General features: G+C 32.0%; 1 protein-coding gene across 1 annotated transcript in view; it reads left to right on the top strand.

Moving 5' to 3' along the window:
• Positions 1-8,860: 8,860 nt before the first annotated feature.
• The window catches only part of LOC143389655 (A-kinase anchor protein 9-like), a 31,681-nt gene continuing 20,880 nt past the window's right edge, over positions 8,861-19,661 (top strand). Inside the window, exons 1-5 of the mRNA XM_077108360.1 lie at positions 8,861-8,893; positions 9,416-9,460; positions 13,339-13,512; positions 14,451-14,546; positions 15,377-15,574. Of these exons, the coding sequence (XP_076964475.1) occupies positions 8,861-8,893; positions 9,416-9,460; positions 13,339-13,512; positions 14,451-14,546; positions 15,377-15,574 (546 nt within the window). The remainder of the gene's footprint in view (positions 8,894-9,415; positions 9,461-13,338; positions 13,513-14,450; positions 14,547-15,376; positions 15,575-19,661) is intronic.

The raw sequence follows: 19,661 nt of genomic DNA on the forward strand, positions 1-19,661 counted from the left end.
TCACTCCTCTTATCAAAAGAGGGTGAAAACAGATGTCATGGATGGTAGAACTTGTAAGTACTGGCCAGTTCCCTCAGAAGGAAGTTCTACATACTTTAAAAGTACTTCAGTATTTCACCTACAGAAGAATGCATGGTAAATATATATATAAAATTAAAACAAGTGAAAAAAAGACCTCTACACCTATCACTTAGATTAAAAACATTCATGTACCAATGCATTAAAATCTTTATCTAATTCCACCCCTAGCACATGAGCTAACTATAGTTCTGAATTTATCATCACCTTGCTTTTTATGCCACATATGTGTACATAAACTATACTTAGTTTTCTGTTTTTGAACTTAGTGGTGTCATTATGTGAAGTCTTCAGTGATTTTCCTTTTGTTCAATATCATTAGAGCATTTTCACTCCTGCGATAGTATTCCCTTATAGAAATTTATCTCAGTGTCCATTCTCATCAGTGAGCATTTAGGTCATTTCCAGTTTTGTTACTGTTACAAATACTTCTACTGTGTTAGGTTTTGTCTGCAAGTGCCAAGGGTTTAGAGTTGGATAGAAATCATGAATCCTGTGTTCCCTTAGTCCTTGAGTACTAGAGAGTGTCTTTGAAAATGAGGTAGAAAGAGGGAGTGAAATCAAAAGCAACCTGGTGAGGCTGGGGTTGTAGCTCATTAGTACAGCAATTGGCTAGCAGGTATGAGGCACTGGGTTTATAAAAATAACTTAATAAAATGGGAATTGTGTTTATCTACAACTAAAAAATAAAAAAAAAAGAGAAAAGCAAAACTTGTATTTGTTAATATTATCTACATGGTTTCATTATATAAATCATCAAACAGACATCCCTGGGAACTATTGATGAACACTGGATACCCATTGACCATTAACATGGATCACTGAACTGAACAGAGGTAGCAGTTCCTTTATTTTTTTTTTCTATTTTTTTTTAGTTGTAGATGAACATAATATCTTTATTTATTTCCTGTGGTGCTGAGGATTAAACCCAGTGCCTCACACGTGCAAGGCAAGTGCTCTACCACTGAGCCAACCCCAGCCCAGTTCTTGTATTTTTGAGTTGATATTTCCTGCCAAAACTATATGCTTACCAGAAGGAATCACTTATAAGCTAGACTTAAAAATTAATAAATAATAAAATAACCTGCATGACAGTGACAGTAGGTGGTATCTGATACCACCTACCTCTGCTTCATTTCACTGTCATGCAGGTTATTTTATTATTCATTTGGATGTGATTTTTAGTAGGTATATAGTTTTATTATTCTTTAAGAAAATACTTATTATTGGTGGTGGAATGGCAGTGGCAGGAGAAGACAGCCTGAGACATAAGCATACAAAGACTGAGTACACTATCCCAAGCAGCAATTGTAAATGATATTCTTGCTAGACATTTTCTATCAAGCATCTGAAATGAAACTCTCACATTGATTTGGATTGCTCTAGAGCCAGGAGTACAGGATTCAGTTGACTTCAGGCTAAAAAGAAAACACTCTTGGTTTTCATCATAAACATAGGAACCAATGTGATAGTAAAATGAAATGAGACTCCAATATGAAACTGTAGCCACTGCTTTAGCATTTATCACTTTGTTCCTCACTCTGTCTTGGTATTCTAGTGCTAATATCATTGTATTGATTCATGGAAGAAACTAAAAAGATTGTTTCATGACCTAAGTTTTTTGTTGTATATGTTTATATGTGCATATTAGATACAGAGATCTCTCTGTGCATGCATATATACTTACATGCATCTATATGTATAAAATAAACAGATGTAAATGGAAAACATAGGCACCATAAAAAATAGTTATAGTAACATATGGAGCCATGATAATATTATCAGTGAATATTCCTTAAAGATATGTAGGGGTAGAAGGCAGTAAAGATCTTTCAAAGAAGAAAAAAATTACCTGTAGTCTCATAATCTACAAGTAATTATTTTTAATAATTTGTTTTAATTTTTAATAGTTTGTTTATATGTACATATATATTTAAAAACTCCACTTGATTCATTTTATGCAGTTTTGTGCTCTTATTTTACCCAGCTTTATACTGAGAACATTTTCCCACATTAGAATTTTTTGAAAATATTTTTTGACATCTGCATAACATTACATTGCATTAAGTAATTATAGCCATGTGTAGCCATGGACCTGAATATATCATCTTAGGGTTTTTTTTTGTTTGTTTGTTTGTTTTTGGTTAAAGAAACTATGTAGGAGTTCTGAAGTTCTGCGAAATAATGCCTATAATTAATGCCTAGAGGTGCCTCTTTCACAAAAAATCAGTTTTTAAAAATTTAGCAATTATTCAGAGCTTATATGCAGTCACTGTTCTAGACCTGGAGTGTATAATGATTGATTTTTTTTAAAAATCCCCTCCTTTATGGAACTTTCTAGTAATTTGTTCTGAATGATACTTAATAACATGAGAATAAAATAATGTTTTGGTAATTTTATGTACTTAGATGTTATTCGTTCTGAACACTGAATCATTCCACTTTCTCTGTATCCTATACCATTTTTCAGTTGGGATTATTTAGTAATAGCTATATACTTTTTGTTGACTTGTATTTTCAAGCAACAGTTTACAAATTTTCATAAGTAAAATGCTGGTTTCCTTAGAATTGCAGGTAAAGAAAGGAGAAAGGAAAGGAAATAATTGAAAAATTTTCTCAAAAAACCTCAAGACCTGGAGGAAATTTTAAATGATTCTTCTAATGCATCTCTTCATTATACAGTTGAAGAAACTGAATTCTCCTGATGTAAAGTGGCTTGTCCACTGTCACATAGCTAGTACTATATGACAGCTCAGCACTATATTATATGTAGTCCATATTGTTTTGAAATTCAAGAAATATTTGGGTTGTCTGTATACCCAGGCCATGAAGTACACAAAATTAAGATGATTCCTTAAGCTAAAGAATCTGTTTTCTTTTTAAACATGAAGGTGATCGAATTGAATGAGATTATAGGCTATAAATAGGTTTGGTTGCTCAATGATTTAAAGTCTTATGGTCTTTTCCATTCTTGATTTCCTTAGTTTTATTTAGCACTATTTTTTTCTTACAGGTTTTTTTTTGTTTTGTTTTTTTGAACGGGGGGTGTGTCTTGCTAATTCTGAGGCTGACCACAAACTCTTACATTCAAGAGGTCCTTCTGCCTCATCCTCTCAAATAGCTGGGACTACAGGCATTCTCCTAGGCCTGGTTTGTACCTTTTTGTTATTTTGGAAAATATGATTCAGAGCATCCTAAAATGTTGCTTTTATCTTTGCTTTCATTTGCCCTTCTTCAGCTGGTTTTTAGGTTATTTGTTATAATCTTTTTGTTTCCATGGTTAGGCCACCAAAGTTTTTCTGTGATAGTTTATATAGCTTCTTGTTTATCATCCATAAAGAAATATTAAAAAGGCTTAATGACAGCCCTGCAAAGAACAAATAATCACCATAATTAGAATTATTTGGGATTTCTTCCATTTTCTACAGGAAAAACATAAAAGTCACTTTTTATAGTTATTTTTAAATACTATAGAGATTACCAGATTACATATTTTTGTAGCATTCTCTTTGAGGTATGTGCATTTTCACGTTTGTTTTTCCTCTCATCAAAAAACACTTGTCAGTTTGGCAATTTCATTTGTTCATGCTTTAAAATTAATGTTCTAGGATTGTGAAATACAATGAAAAAGGACGTAAAAATACATAGAAAGCAAATTAGTATAATGAAAGGTTGGATTTGGAGTCAGATACTCTAGTTCTGTTTTGTTTTGCCACTGATTATAATATTGATCAGGTAACATTGATTTTTTTAAAATATTTTTTTATTTCTACACAATACATTTATTTTGTTTATTTACTTTTATGGGTGCTGAGGGCCTCGCATGTGCTAGGCGAGCGGTCTACCGCTGAACCACAACCCCAGCCCCTAACAAATTGATTTTTATATATCAGCTTCTACATTTTTGTCTCAGTAAGATATTTTCTGACCTCTCCCCACAGTCCCACAAATTGAATTTCCATTGTATGCTGTCTTTAATGCATATACTTTCTCTTCAAAGCACTTTTTATAACTTGAATGTATATATTTCTTTTTTGTTTAATATTATCTTTCTTACTAGATTGCAATTCATGAGAGTTCATATGTGTTATTTATCACTACATGCCCTGTCATAGCTCATGATAGGCAGTCAATAAGTATTTGTTAAATAACTGAACTATATACTTACAACCTGACATAAATCTAATTTTTATGCTTTCCAGGCATAAAACTACAACACATCTCTTTCGGAAGTCCTTTTTAAAGAAAATCAGGACAATACAGTTTCCTATAACACAATACACCTCTTCTCTCTCTTCTTGCTGTCCATATATGTATATATGAACGATTGCCAGGCTTAAGAAATTGCTGTAACCCTTATTTCTCACTCCATTTAATAATAGAGTTTGGCATTATACTGTGAAGTTCTACTTTTGGGGCCATGTGTTTTACTGATGTCTAGCACAGTGCCTGGCATGTAGTAAATAGTCAATGTACACACAAAAACCTAAACAGACTTCAATTAGTCATTTATTTTTGAAGGAACATTATAAAAACTTGGCATGTTTTTATATGTAACATTTTGAAAATGTATTGTTTTATTGAGAATGATAATTTATAAAATTATAAATATTGAATTTAAGGAACTCAATATATTTATATTCAGTTGTTTATTCATATTCTGGTCAAGATAAGACATTTACTTGTGATCTGGTCTACTTTTGAAAGATAAATATGTGAACATAATATCTTTCCAGTACATCTTGCAACTATTTCTGTGACTACACATGTTAACACTTTTATAATTGGCTTCCAAATGACAAACACAGATGGCTGTAGTCTGAATTTTCAGCATGTTTTAGAATAAATGTTTTCTCAGTAATTTAAAGTGCATGATTTCAGTATCAGATGGTTATCTAATTGATTCAGATTTTTTTGCTTATCTGCTAGCTTGCCATTTTTCAAATTTAAAATAAAACTAAATAGCTATAAATAATTGAATACATGATACAATCTTATCCCTTTCACATTTTTATAAAACAGTAGTCTTACCAGAAAGCTATTATGGATATTATTTTTTATGAGAAACTTTTTGTTCTGTTTTGGTTTTCTTGGTGGAGGAGGGAGGTTATAGTGAGAAGGATTGTTTTTATGTTCTTATTCATTTATTAGCTATTTTTGTAGTTGGTCTATTTAATAGTTACAGTAATTCCAATCATATATTTCCTTTTTTTAAGGAACAAAGAAATTCACTTAGTCTCATTCTTTTATCTTTCACTTCTTAAGAGTGATTCAAGTAATTTGAAAATTATTCATTTTAATTTTGAAACCATGGAACATTTTAATAAAGTAGAATTAGGTATGCCTTTTATATGATCTTGCTTAGTGTGGTGACTTTTCAATAAAAGATAAATTATCCTTTTAAAAAATTCAACATAGGGGCTGGGGATGTGGCTCAAGTGGTAGCACACTCGCCTGGCATGCACGCGGCCCGGGTTCAATCCTCAACACCACATACAAACAAAGATGTTGTGTCTGCTGATAACTAAAAATAAATATTAAAATTCTCTGTCTCTCTCTCTCTCTTTCTCTCTCTCTCTCTTTCTTTTTGCCGCAGTCTGGCTACAGCAAACTAGCTGGGGGATGACGAACAACTTGTGTACGTTGATACAGCAGGAATGGGAGCCGTTTATTGTAGGACAGGAGCGGTATTTATACATTCCACACAGCTTATCTAATTAACATAAACTAGATATGGCAGTCAACCAATCAGGAATCTCCACACTTAATGGCTCACTGGCGTTATTTCACAAACCACTCCCTCTGGCAAAATGCCAGGCACCCATCCAGACTTGTTTACAGACTCTAACATCTTTTTAAAAAATAGATAAAAAATTCAACATATATTTATTTAATATTGCTCTAGGCTTTTAATATATAGAAGTAGGGAGGAAAAAAGTCCTTGCCCTCATGGGGTTTACCTTCTGGTTAATTTTTCTGAAAAAATAATATGACTCACATAATGAGTAGTATAGGCCTAGAACAGTATCTTTAATTATGTTTGTAGAAGTGATTCATTCTAAATACTATAATGGAACTATTTCTACTTTTTATTCCATATCTGTGTGCTTCTTTTTGCATTTAGTAACAGATATTCGTATTTTGGAGGTTTTTTTTTGTTGTTGTTGTTGTTATTTTGTTGTTGTTTAAATCAAACTTTCCATTCTTTATTTATCGATCTTTCATTTTGTGCTGATGGTTGAACCTGGGCCCTGTGTGCTTGCTAGGCAAGCACCTACCACTGAGCCACATCCCCAGATCTAAGTCATTCTTTCTATAATGCAAAGATAATATTTTTTTTCTTTGTTATATATTTGGCATTTGAATAAATATTAGATATAAATTATTGATATAATCTAACACTTGGAATTTTAAGCAAAATCTTCATCTTTGCCTTGATAAATTTTGCTGACTAAATATATTCTGATGCAGAAACGTGATTTTTCAAGAAGTTTCTGAAATTGAGTATAAATATTATAAATGTCATTATTAGTATTTATTTTTTGGCATTGCATTCTCTCTAAGGGATGCTTTTAAATAATGCTCCTGGATTTCTGATTCTATTTATAGATAAAGTATTTGCCAATATTCTAGTTAGTTTATTTTTAAGAATGATCTGCTATGCTCTAAGTAGTTCAAGTACATTCCAGCAGCTTAATAATGTGAAAATAGAGGCAACTGGTCGTGCACCTGTTCCTCAACACACTGCGTAGTTACTAAATAACTGGGAAAAATGTTAAATGTGATATATTTTTATACTCTGTAAGTATAATCATGAGCTATTTCTGACTTATGAATTAAATATCTTTATTAAGGGAATAAAACTTGTTTATATGCTTTTCTTCATCTACAGCAGATAATTTAAGTATAAAATGTTATTTATAAATAATGTATTTGCCACATATTTGATAGTAACATTAGCAAGATTGCTTTAGTACTTTAGATAATAAAAAATTTATTTGCTGTCTTTGTAAGTGGTCTGGTTAATAGTTTGGGTAATTCTAGGCATATATTTCCTCTTTTTAAGGCAGAAAGGAACTTACATGTGGTCTTCTTTTTTCTCCTCTTAAGAGTGATTCAGGAGCTCAAATTAACTTTAAGTCTTTGTCAGTAGTTGCTTTATATAAAAATCAAAAAATTTACTGTATTTAAAAAAAATACAGTAATAGCTCAGCAATATATCCTTTGCCTAGCATATACAAGGCTGTGGGTTTGATCCTCAGTACTACATAAAAATAAATAAAATAAAGGTATTGTGTCCATCAAAAAAATTCTTAAGAATAAATAAACAAAATGTAAGTGAGCAATAGGAAAAATACCTGTAATCGAACTCCAAATGTAAACAAAAGTTGTTAAGGTTGTAGTTTTCCAGAATTTACCTATGTCTATGAATATAATGATGTTTAAATTCATACTGGATATAATCATTGAAAGCTATGAGCCTGAGACTTGCCTTATCTTTTAAAAAATGAAGTGTAATTTTCCTTTCATGAAAAGAAATAGATATGCTACAATACTACTTTATACCTGCTATTATATCACAAAGTCTTTAATAGCAATGGCTTGCATTGGTATTTTTAATATAAGTTCACCATAATTAGTTCTAGTGTTACCTGGTATATAATGTGTACTTCTGATTTTAGGTGGTAAGAAAATATTTTAGGGCTTAAAAAACTTTGGATAGTATAGTAAGAAAGTTTTTACCTTTTTCAGTTTTCTTTCTACTTATGATAATGAAAATCTGTTTGATGCTTCTCTCTCTTTAACAGTCTTTTATTTTGTCCATTTTTTTCATAGCCTTCAGCAACCTCTTACTAAAATTTCAGTAATAGATTTATCATTTCTTTTATTTTCAACTTATCTCTTAAAAGAAATAACAAGTGATATTAACTTTCAAATAATGCCAGAGATTACATCTCCTTTTAAAATAAATTTAAAGAAAATACACTGTTTAAAATATGTTAAGTAAATGATAACGTATCGTTGACTAGGGTTTGGTACAAATTCTGATGATGACAGACAAATGATAAAAGGTAGAAAACACTGCTGTTTAAAATTTTAAGTTACTTGTAAGTTTTTCCCACTATAAATATGGTTGCAGTGAGCATTTGTATAGCTAAAAGATAATTATAGACAATATCTTTTGTATAAAGTAGTAGAACAGAACAAGTGTGTTTGGAGCTCCTTGTTTTTGTGTGTATTTTCATATAATCTTAAATCTAGAGATTATACTGTGAATCCTCTATTCCCCTATTCTAGTTATAGAATAGTTATTCCCCTAACTCAGCTAATTTCCTCTTCTTTAGACTTGACATGTTCATTTCTTACCCCTCAATATTTAATAAGTTCATTCACAAGTACCTAGTTTTACAACCTTTACAACCCGAATATTCAATCCAATAGTTATTCTGAAACTGTGAAGTCATCTATATTATTATCATCGTTTTACTTTGGTGATAGTTTAATTTTTTAAAGAAAGTGATCCCAAAGAAAAATTATCATTGATGTTAATGATACTTTTTTCCTGTAGCTTGCCCAGTTTCGACAAAGAAGAGCTCGATTGGATGGACAAAACCCTCATAAGAAGCCAAAAAAGAAGAAAACCTCAAGCAGTAAAAATGATGTTCATGGCTTGAATATTGATCAATCAAAGAGTGAGGAGATGTTCATAAATAGTTCTCAGGGTGTTGGATCAGCCGTGATGCCTGAATCCACAATAATGAGAACTCTAAACAATGAAGAAATGCTTAAGCATGAGCAGGTCTTTTGTGTTGATGTAAGTATTCATCCAGATTTTAAAACATTCTACCTCTAACTAGAAAGTAGTGGCAGTAAAAAGTCATTAACATCCACCTGAGGGAAGCTTGACAAAGTCATTGACTTTTTAGCATCAAGAACTGATGATTCTTTTAAAGAACTTGAACTTTTCTGATGGCATGTTAAGGATTTACTTTTATTTAAAAGAGTTACATGAATTAGAGGAATGGTGTCTTTGATGCTTTTGGCTTACAGATGACATCTACTATATATGTAAAAGTTCTTGCTACTTTTGTATTTATAACAATGCCTTGTGATAAATTTTATATGCATTATTATAAGTCATTATAATTCATAATGAAATGAAATTTTTAAAGATTTGGATAATTTTTACTAGTTTTTTAATAGTATTTTTGTGAATTTTCTATCATTGTTACTAACTGCAATGTCTTAGTAAAGCAGAATTTTTTTTTTTTGTAAAGTATGATATTTAGCAGGGGAAAAATGTCATAATTGTAATCATGTTTTACTTTTGTTGTAGCCAGAAAGTGAGATTTCAACCACAGCAGATGATTGCACTTTGGAGGTAAGACTAACATATCCCAATTAAAAATATCATAAATAGAATTGATATTTTTTTGAAATTATTGATTGTTTGTACTTTATTTCTTATAAATTTATATGCTTCTGTATATATTTAATATAATTTAAGGTAACATAATATAATATAAATAGATTGAAAAACTGAAAATTATATTTTACTGCTGTATCTTTTTTCAGTGGTTAGCTAAAGTCTTAACTGTTTGAATTGCTTAATCCTTAATTATATAGCAGCCCTAATTTGGTTTTTAGGAAAGTGAGTCTGCATTTCTAGGATCCATGACCATTTTAAGATAGCCATTTAGCACAGTAAAAATTTTATAATTTGTATGATTTTTATAGTAATGCTTTTTACAAATGTTTGAATACTAGTGTGTGTGTGTGTGTATATATATATACACACACACACATACATTTATATATATAAATGTTTATTGGAATTAATGTTGCTGTAGTGTTGTGCGTGTGTGTGTGTGCATGTGTGTTACTGGGCATTGAACTCAGGGCCTTGTACATGCTAGGAAAGCACTTTGTCACCAAGCTACATTCCCAGCCATTTTTAAGTTTTATTTTAAGATAGATTCTCACTAAGTTGCCCAGGCTGTCTTTGAACTTGTGATCCTCCTGTTTCAGCTTCCTGAGAAGATGGGATTAACGCTGTGCATCACCATGCCTGACAATGATGATTTTTATTTTAGGTGATAAACCATAAAATAGGCATTGGTCTCTTAAGAAATACCTGCCTTCTTTATATGTTTGCAATAAGTATCACTTTGTTATCTTATTCTTTTTAGATATGATTGTCATTTCTTTGCTCCCAGATTTAGAGTACATGGAAAATTATTCTTTACTCTGAATGTTTAAGCAACTTAGTATATTTCATAAGTCTGAATTTATTGTAGGCTTCTAATAGAAAAACTATGTCCTTTTTTTAAGAGAGAGAGAGAGAGAGAGAGAGAGAGAGAGAATGAATATGAATTTTTTTTTGTAGATGGACACAACATGATGCCTTTATTTTATTATTATTTTTTAATGTGGTGCTGAAAATCAAACCCAGGTCCTACCCATGCTAGGCAAGCACTCTACCGCTGAGCCACAATCCCAGCTCGAAAAACTATGTTCTTAAATTAACATATTACAGTTTTTATTTTTGTTGTTTGAGTGTGGGTGTGTGTTTGTTACTGGGGATTGAACCCAGGGGCACTCTACCACTGAGCTACATTCCCAGCTGTTTTTATTTGAAACTGACTTGCTAAGTTGCTCAGGCTAGTCTTGTACTTGCAAACCAGAATTATCTCAACTTTATCCATGGTGTGGTTCTCTGAGGACCTGCCTCTGAACATCTGCCAAGAAAATGCTCCAGCAGAGCAAAATCTTGAAAGTCATTCACAAAGACATTTTTAAAATTTGCCTTGAGCTTTTTTCTGAGCTGGCACAAAATAAAGAAAACTACAGGGGAAAAAAGTCAGAGGCATTCCCTTAAATAAATCTCTAAAACCTGGAAGCTCTGAGGACTCCCAATAACTACTGATGCCTTTCTGAGCTGCTTGACTATCATACCTCCCAGTCTGGAGGTGAGATCACTTTTCTGTCAAAAATCTCTGTTGCCTGAAGGAGACTCAGGTCTCATCACTGATGAGAGCAAAGATCAGATAGCAACTCTGCTTTTGTGGAGTGGAGAAACAGGGCTTTCAGGTTGTATATTGATGAGTATTGTATGCTGTAGCTTGGGGAATTTGGTGGGAAGGCCTGCAACTAACTAAAGATGAGCATGAGAAGAATGAAATGGAGGAGAGTGAGGTGAAGTTTGAGAACTCTTCTGCAAACTTATGAAAAAAAATCTTAGATAAGAAGTTGAGAATCTTAGTTATGAAGGTTTTGACAATCCTCCAGTAGGCTGTCTTCAACCTGCTGCATTGTGACTAGCACTCAGGGCTGAACAGCGAACTCAGAGCAGATCATAACAGTCCAGGCACTTCAAGACAACTCTACAATCGGCAACATGATGGCCAGAAAGTACTTAGAGATAGATCCTAACCAACTCATTGTGGGGCATTATAAATATGTTTAAACTGAATTAGAGGAGAACTAACTGAATATTTGCTATAGAGGTATTAGATATAACTATTATACTGGATAAATAATTTATGTAATACTGATAACATGATATTTGACATGATCTTTGATGATATTTACAAATATTCATTTTATTACACTGTTACTTCAAAATAGAAATTTTAGTGTGTACTACAATCAGAATGTGTCATTTCTGAGTCATGAAAAAGTAATTGAAATTTAGAAGTATTATAATTTGAAAATTATCACAAGTGACTTTATATCTAGAATTAGTATTCCTACATTCTTGTGGTTTTTCACCAATTACAATAATGTGTTAACAAAAGTTGTTTTTTTGCCTTCCATTTAGCTTTATTTCTCAGAGATTATTCTTAGAAATAAAGTAGAGCAATCAAACTGATTTTTTAAAAGTCTCTTAGTTAGGACCCTCTCCCCCGACCCTTTTTTTTTAATTTGGCAGTTGTGGGTATTGGGCCTTGCACATGCTAGGCAGATGCTCTACAACTGGGCTACATCTTCAGTCCTAGGATTTTTACTTTTTAATGTGTCATGCCTCATACAGACTTAATCCTAACATTCTGACTAGACATTCTGACTAGTCTGTCCTACATATTTCAATGTTAACAATTTCATTCTCCTGGGTTCTATTAACATAGAATTGTGAAGGCTTAAGATATAGGCAGGAATGTGGGCAGGAATGAAGTTGGTTTTTGTACTCTTAGTGGTAAAAAGGCAATTAAATGATTAATTGATAAGAAATTAATTTCCCACTCCTTAAACCCTATGTACATATTCTATCATCCTCCTTTCTCTTACTACAAAATATCTGTTCTACAGACAAGTGGTGATATGTTAAAGAAAGCCCCCACATCTGTCTGGATTGGCATGACTAGCAGTAGTACTATCCCCAGAGGAAAGTTCTTAGGGGAGTGTTCTTTACCTCTTTATTTCCCTTTGCTTGCTTACTAGCCTTTAATTAAATTTATACCAGTAAATGGTTTTATTTGAAAATAAATAAGGCTTAATTTTAAAAATATTTTTAGCTAATTTTAAGGAAGCATTTTGTAAAAGAAGATCTAGTAACTTGAAGCTTTTAGTTATCTTTCTGAAGACTAAATAGGAACTGCACTTAGAACTTCAGTTAACTTAAATGAAAGTGTCTTTTGCATTGTAAGAACTTAGATGTTTGAGGAATGATTGACATTTGATATGCCTCTTAGATACTTCAGTTAAATATAATTACCATATTTGTTTTGCTATTAAGGCATTTTCCCTAGATGTAAAAGATACACAGTTAGTAGAAATATTATTGTTAGGTAAATAAAATTTGGTCTCTCATAATATATCAGGAAATTATTTTTATACAGGTAAATGATTGCTGTAATGTGGTGAAAACAGGAAAGCCTACCAATTTATTGATGGTACAGTATATAAAACTACTCATGATACTAATATTTTTTATTATTTAAAATCATTTGACTTACTAACCAAGCTTTCTCCTGTATGTAATTCTTTCTGTATGTGATTTCTAAAAGTTACTAGATCTTCTTTACTGCTTAACAAAACAAAGTTACCTCATTTTCATTATAGCATGGAATTGGAACAAAATTTGCAGATATGCTGTTTAGGGGTAATATCACATTAATAGCAAACCAGATTCCCATAGAAGTGAACTTCAAAGTGAAGAGTGATGTTTTAAAGTGGATTTTGCTATGGAATTCAATATTCGAATTCCTCTCTCAGGAATGTTGCTAGTACTGAATTATTAAAAATATTGGATTGATTTAGGAAGAAGAATTTGGTGTCGTTGATTCTTATTCTGAACAAGGCGCACACTATAGTGAGACTCACCTAGAGTTGATAGAAAATGAATTAGTTGGGAAACCTGAACATGAGCCCGAAGAACTGAACAGAGAACTGGAGGAAATGAGGACCACCTGTGGGAATGAAGGATTGCATCAGGTACATTTACCTTCTGTGGCCTTTGTTTGCTACTCACAAAAACAAAAACAGGAAATTTTTTTTAAAATATTTTTTTTTAGGTGGACACAATATCTTTATTTTACATTTATGTGGTGCTGAGAATCGAACCCAGTGCCTCACGCATGCTAGGCGAGTGCACTACCACTTGAGCCACATCCCCAGCCCTCCAGGAAATTTTAATGATAGTTTATTTATTTAATGAGAATTACAGGTGTTAACTTAAGATTATCTCATTCACGAGAAAAATGGGGTTCTTGCACATAGTATTAAGAATCCCATTTTACACCTAGAATTCAACTATTTGGGGTAACATGTATGTTACTTTGTTTATTTAACTTAATAAGATAGAGTAAAATAACTTTGGTGATTTCAGGACAGATGTTTTTCTTATGAGCCTGAAAGAAAATTGTGGTATAAATCATATTTTTTTAAAAATGATGACTTAAACCCATTAAGAATGTCAGCATGTCCCTGTAAATATTATCTGCAGTTAGAGTGACATCTCTTGTATTAAGTAATCAGTTATGAATCAAGATGAAAATGGAATATTAATGAGGATGACAGAATAGATTTCAGTTTCATCCTCTCCAAAAACAAGTTGATGCTGTTGCCTGGTAACAGATTGGGGGAGCTCCCCAATATAAAGGCATTCGCTTCTAGAATTAGATATATAGAAAAGCCAGAACAAGTGAAAATTTTTTGCATGTGCACATTAATTTCTTTCAGATTGATTTGGAAGTAAAACAAATTTCTTAAAGCTCATAGCTTTCAAATGTGGGAGATAGCATACAAATTGTAAGAATTCCACTAATGTGTTTTGAATCTCATATTTTTTAAAAAGTTGCTTGTAACAATGATAATCAATTTTATGTAAAATATAAGCCTAGAATGTAATTATTTTCACTGATTTCCTTTAGTTACAAGAATTTGAAGCAGCAGTTAAACAAAGAGATAGTATTATCACACAGCTCACCGCCAATTTACAACAGGCAAGAAGGGAAAGGGACAAAATGGTGAGAGAATTTTTAGAGTTGACAGAGCAAAGTCAAAAATTGCAGATTCAATTCCAACAAGTATTACAAGTAGAACAAGACTTACTCTATTTTTATAACAAATTTTTAAATTTTTTCGCTTTCTAGAACAAATCTGTTATAAAGCCATTTGTTTATTCATACTGGAAAAACTAGTGAATAAGTGTTATGTTAATCAAGAATTTAATTTATACTTCTTGGGTAGTTTCTTGCTATTGTTTTCTTTGTACTTCTTCCCTGTCTCTATTTAAAAATTCTACAAAGTCTTATCATGTGTATTTTTGCAGAAATTTAACCTGCAGTTACACCCTACTTTTTTTAACCCTGGTATGGCTTTATGTTAATTAGGTTCTCAATTATAACTAGACTGACAACTGGATACATTCCATTTATCTTTAGTTGGAACTATAATCTAATTGCGTTAAACAAAAGGGAGGAATTTAAGGTAAGAATACAGGCTTGTTTATAGAACTTAAGGGCAGAAATAGAATCAGAACTCTGAGAGAAATTGGAACTAGAGTTTGAAAAGTCATCAAGAATCCAGGAAGAACTTTCAGTCCACATTTTTCTCTGCCTGTCTGCCTGTCTTATTTCTCCTATTTTCTCAGCTTTATAATGTGAAAAGTAAATTCTTTGGCTCATTACCCAAAGTGCACATGACCTATCAGCATGTTGACAGCATGGAAACATGTTGGCTGAGATCGTAAGCCTATGAAGTGAGCATAGTTTCCAGAGAACCCCTGTGGGCTGAGGGTACAATAAAGTGAAACTTCAAAATTTAATATTTTAAATATTTTCTTTCTATTTTCAAGTTACAGGCTAGTGAAACTCTACGAAACAGCACTCACAGTAACACAGCTGCAGATTTACTGCAAGCCAAACAACAGATTCTCACTCATCAACAACAGGTTGAAGAACAAGACCATCTATTAGAAGATTATCAAAAAAAGAAAGAAGACTTCAAAATGCAAATTAATTTCTTACAGGAGAAAATTAAAGTATATGAAATGGTATGTGTATCTTAAGGAAGTCAACCTACTTGTAGCAGCTTTGTAATTAACTTTAAAGTTTTTAATGAAGGTGTTTATCTTTTTTTATGCATATGCACCCAAAATTTCATAATTGAGACAAACTCTTTGAGTATATAAAATAATATATTTCAAAAACATTGAGAATTTCATAGTAATAGTTTAAAGATGATACTACTCATTACTCTGCTCCTTAAAAGTGATCTACCTATGCTAAACTAAAGTCTCAGGAGAATCTATTTTTATAACTAGGATCTTTATCCTTTTTCCTCCAACTAAATGTATTTCTTCTTATTTTAGCCATGATTATAAAATTCTGAAAAAGAAATTTTGTAAATTTAAATTAGAAAAAAATGTGGTTGATTCTTTTTATTCACTTGAGTTATATTCCAGTTTGGGGGAATTATTTAGTCAATAAGTGCTCCTGGTAGGAAATGTATCACATGGATTGTAATCTTTAATCTTAAAAGCAATTCATGCTAGCAGATTCCAATTTTTGTTTGTTTTTTTGAGAAGTTAAAGTTTAGATGTGATTATCCTGAAGCTGCCCCATTAACAGGTGCCAGAGTTGAAATTCTGAGCTCCTTGCACTACACTGCACTCTGATCCTTGCCATCTCTGTCCTCTTTTTTGCTCTGTGAGAGCTGAAACAAGGCAGTGTGATCACCGTGTTTGAATGTAGCTGAACATCATTTTACAGTAACTCAAATTTCTTGCCATCACTCTGTGTGTGTCTACAAATGTCTATGAAAGCACCATTGGTATGGATTTGTGGGTTTCAAATAAATTTGAGCAAGTAGGCAAATACAGAATCTGGGAATAATGAAGATGGAGAATACATATAATACAGCATATTTTATAAACTTAGCAGATTCTACAGGAAGTTGAGAAATTACCAAGACAAGAATATTGTTTGGATAACAAAAGCATTAACTAGCACTTATTAAGTACTTACTCTATAACAGGCAGTATTCAAAGCCTCTTACACATATTAATGCATTGAATCATCACTACAACCCCATGAGATAAGGGTACCTTTATCATTTACAATTGATGGTACCAAGACAGTGCAAGATGAAGGAAATAATCCAGGTGCAGAAGTGATGTATTGATAGAGCCAGATTTCAAAGCTCAGTTATCTGACTCCAGAGACTCCTCTTTGAAAAATAGGAAATGTACAAATTAAAATTATGAGAAGGGCATGCTTTTCAACTAAGGTAATTTAAAGATTATGCAAGTGTTTACAGAATACCTATTCTGTAGTAACCCTTGCAAAAGATATATGACGGACCTTAAGATGTCCCCTTTCTTCACTGAACCCATGGAGAGGTGTGGCATGTACACAAGTTACCACAAAATAAAAAGTAAGTGCAGGTAACAAGTGTTATGAATGTTTTGACGAGGTCTGATTTATGAGGAAAAGATTCAGGGTAGACATCAGCAGGGAGGTAATATTTGAGATAGATCTATAAATTGGAATAATGTGTTATTTATATTTTGTTTACCCATAAATTGGTATAATATATGGAACATAATATATGGAACAGCTATTCAATACCTATTTGGTAATCAAGAGAATTGTTTATGAATTCATGACAAATAGAGATAGGCAGGATATTCTTTGTGGGGTGTGGAGTGGGCATAAAGACCCAGGCTGAAATGTTGAAAATGTATAGGGAGCAAAAAGTAATTTACTTAGAAAGCAATAGGCTTTGGAAGTGTCTTTCTGGAGGGTAAGAGTAGAAAGACAATTGAGGCCTAAGTTGAAAGTGCCCAGATCTAGGATTTTATTATTTCTTATTGTCACTAGGCAGTATAATTTCAGATAATCTAAAATTTATGTAATTCATTTTAGTAATGAAAATAAACTGTTTATTTGAATGTTAGCAATAATACTTTTATTGTTCTTCTTATTATATTTTAATTTCTCAGTTTTCAAAAAATTTAATCCCTTTGAGAAGTAGTTCTGTCAGAGCAGCTGAAGTAACTATATTGATAGTCAAAGGCTCATTATCCTAATCCTCCAAACCTCCTGTGTTATAGTAGTCACAAACAGGAAGTATATTATTCCCCACTCTTTCAGGTGTAGTTCTAAAAATAGAGGTTTCCTTGACTGAAGGGCTCTCAGTTTTGTAACATAGAACAAGTGATTTAAAACCATGTAATTTGAAAAAAGCTAAACAAAGAAAACTGTGAATTTGTGGTGTTTAATAGTTGAATGAAGAATTATGGTTATCATATTAGGTGTTGGACAGTATTGAATTAAGTTATTTTCTTTTATGAGGAGTGTTCCTTTCATCTTATAGAAAATCAGGAAATAAAATTATAACAGATTTTTATATCAATGTTAACATTTTTCAAAACTAGTTATTATTTAACAGTTTAGCTAAAATTGACCATCATGAACTGATTTTACTTTTTTAAAAAATTTTTTAGTTGTAGATGGACAAGATATCTTTATGTATTCATTTATTTTTATGTGGTGCTGAGAATTGAACCCAGTGCCTCTTGTGTGTGAGGCAAACACTCTACCTCTGAGACCCAGCCTCAGTCCTGATTTTACATTTTATATAGGTTCCAAATGATTTATAAATTTCTTTCTAGTATATGAATATATTTGTATAAAGCTCAGTAAAAATAAAATACCTTAATTATTTTATTTTAACCTCAAACACATTCTGGGAGATAGAGGAAATTTATCTTTATTGTACAGATAGAAATACCAGGATTAATAGATTACACTAATTTACTAATGTTGCATTCTAGTGTAGAAATTAAGAAGGCTCAGCACTTGGTAATAACATATGATGTAATTGGAAAAGGAATATGTGACACTAAGACAACAGCTCATAGTCTCACTCAAGAGGCTGCACAAGATAACCTTGTTTTATGTAGTGCAAAATTTGGCCTTTATTTGTTAGGCTCAGAAGTCATTTTTTTTTCTTGAGCTATATCAGAGGTGAATTAGTTCAAGAGGTTAATGTTTAAGTCTAAATATAAGACTGTGAATTTAAAATGAGAAATAATTATCACAAACTTCAGATTTTAAGCTCATTGGATTTTATATTCTTTCTATGGACAGATGAATTTTAAAAGCCAGGTAATAATCTAAAAAGTTGTTTATTAAGTATTAGATGAAAGGGTGTTGGAGGAATCAGATGTTCAGTGGCATGAGGTTGAAATAACCTGTTACATCCATCTCAGAGTAGTAATGTTCATGTCTGTAGACTAAACTTCTTAAATGCTCCTTGCTGTAACTCCCAACATTGTTTTCTGCATTCAGTATGGTTTTTCGAGAGGGATCAGACTTCTCAAAGGTTGACGGTGCGTTGGTCTTCTTCCAAGAACTATACTCAATTGATCAATGCCTACATTTTCTTAGTACATTCATTCAAGGCGCCTAGAAGTCCTGTTTGGCAAGGACTCATGTCTCCTTAAGATAACTTTACTTCCTTACCTATATTTTCATCAGTTATATAGATTTCACTTATTTCCTTGGCTTTGGGACTACAGCTCTTAACTGTTTAATGAATATGCATTAATATGTCTTGTCTTAGCCTAATCTTCAGTTCCAAAATTGAGTCCCGAGATAGGAACTGGGGAAAATTATCTGATGGTCTTTTATCTTTCTGTTTGAACTGTGGGTCTAAGCCCAAGTTGGTATGCTGTAAATATACAGTAGTGGTCTTAGATGTCACTTGATGTTCAGTCACTTAAGCATTGCATATCCCTAAATTTCTGATTCACTTAAAACCCCAGGAATGAAGTTAAGGAAGACTTAAAGGAATCCACTTTAGTTCTTGTTGTTGTTCTCATTTTATAGCACTTGTCCATGAAATACCTTCAAATCACTAGAATCCAGGGGAGGACCGGTATTTATTTATTTTTTGTTTCTTCTGAGAATCCAGGGGAGGACCGGTTTTTATATTTTTGTGTCTTCTGAGAGTGTCTAGATAGTATGTAGTACTATAACTAGCCATCAGAAATACTTATATTTAGAATATTGACCAGTTAATAAGAAAAATAAAAATGTGATAGTTTATATAGATATTTTAGTCAGACTGGTTTT

Source organism: Callospermophilus lateralis, unplaced genomic scaffold, assembly GCF_048772815.1.
Source record: "Callospermophilus lateralis isolate mCalLat2 unplaced genomic scaffold, mCalLat2.hap1 Scaffold_63, whole genome shotgun sequence".
Taxonomy (NCBI): domain Eukaryota; kingdom Metazoa; phylum Chordata; class Mammalia; order Rodentia; family Sciuridae; genus Callospermophilus; species Callospermophilus lateralis.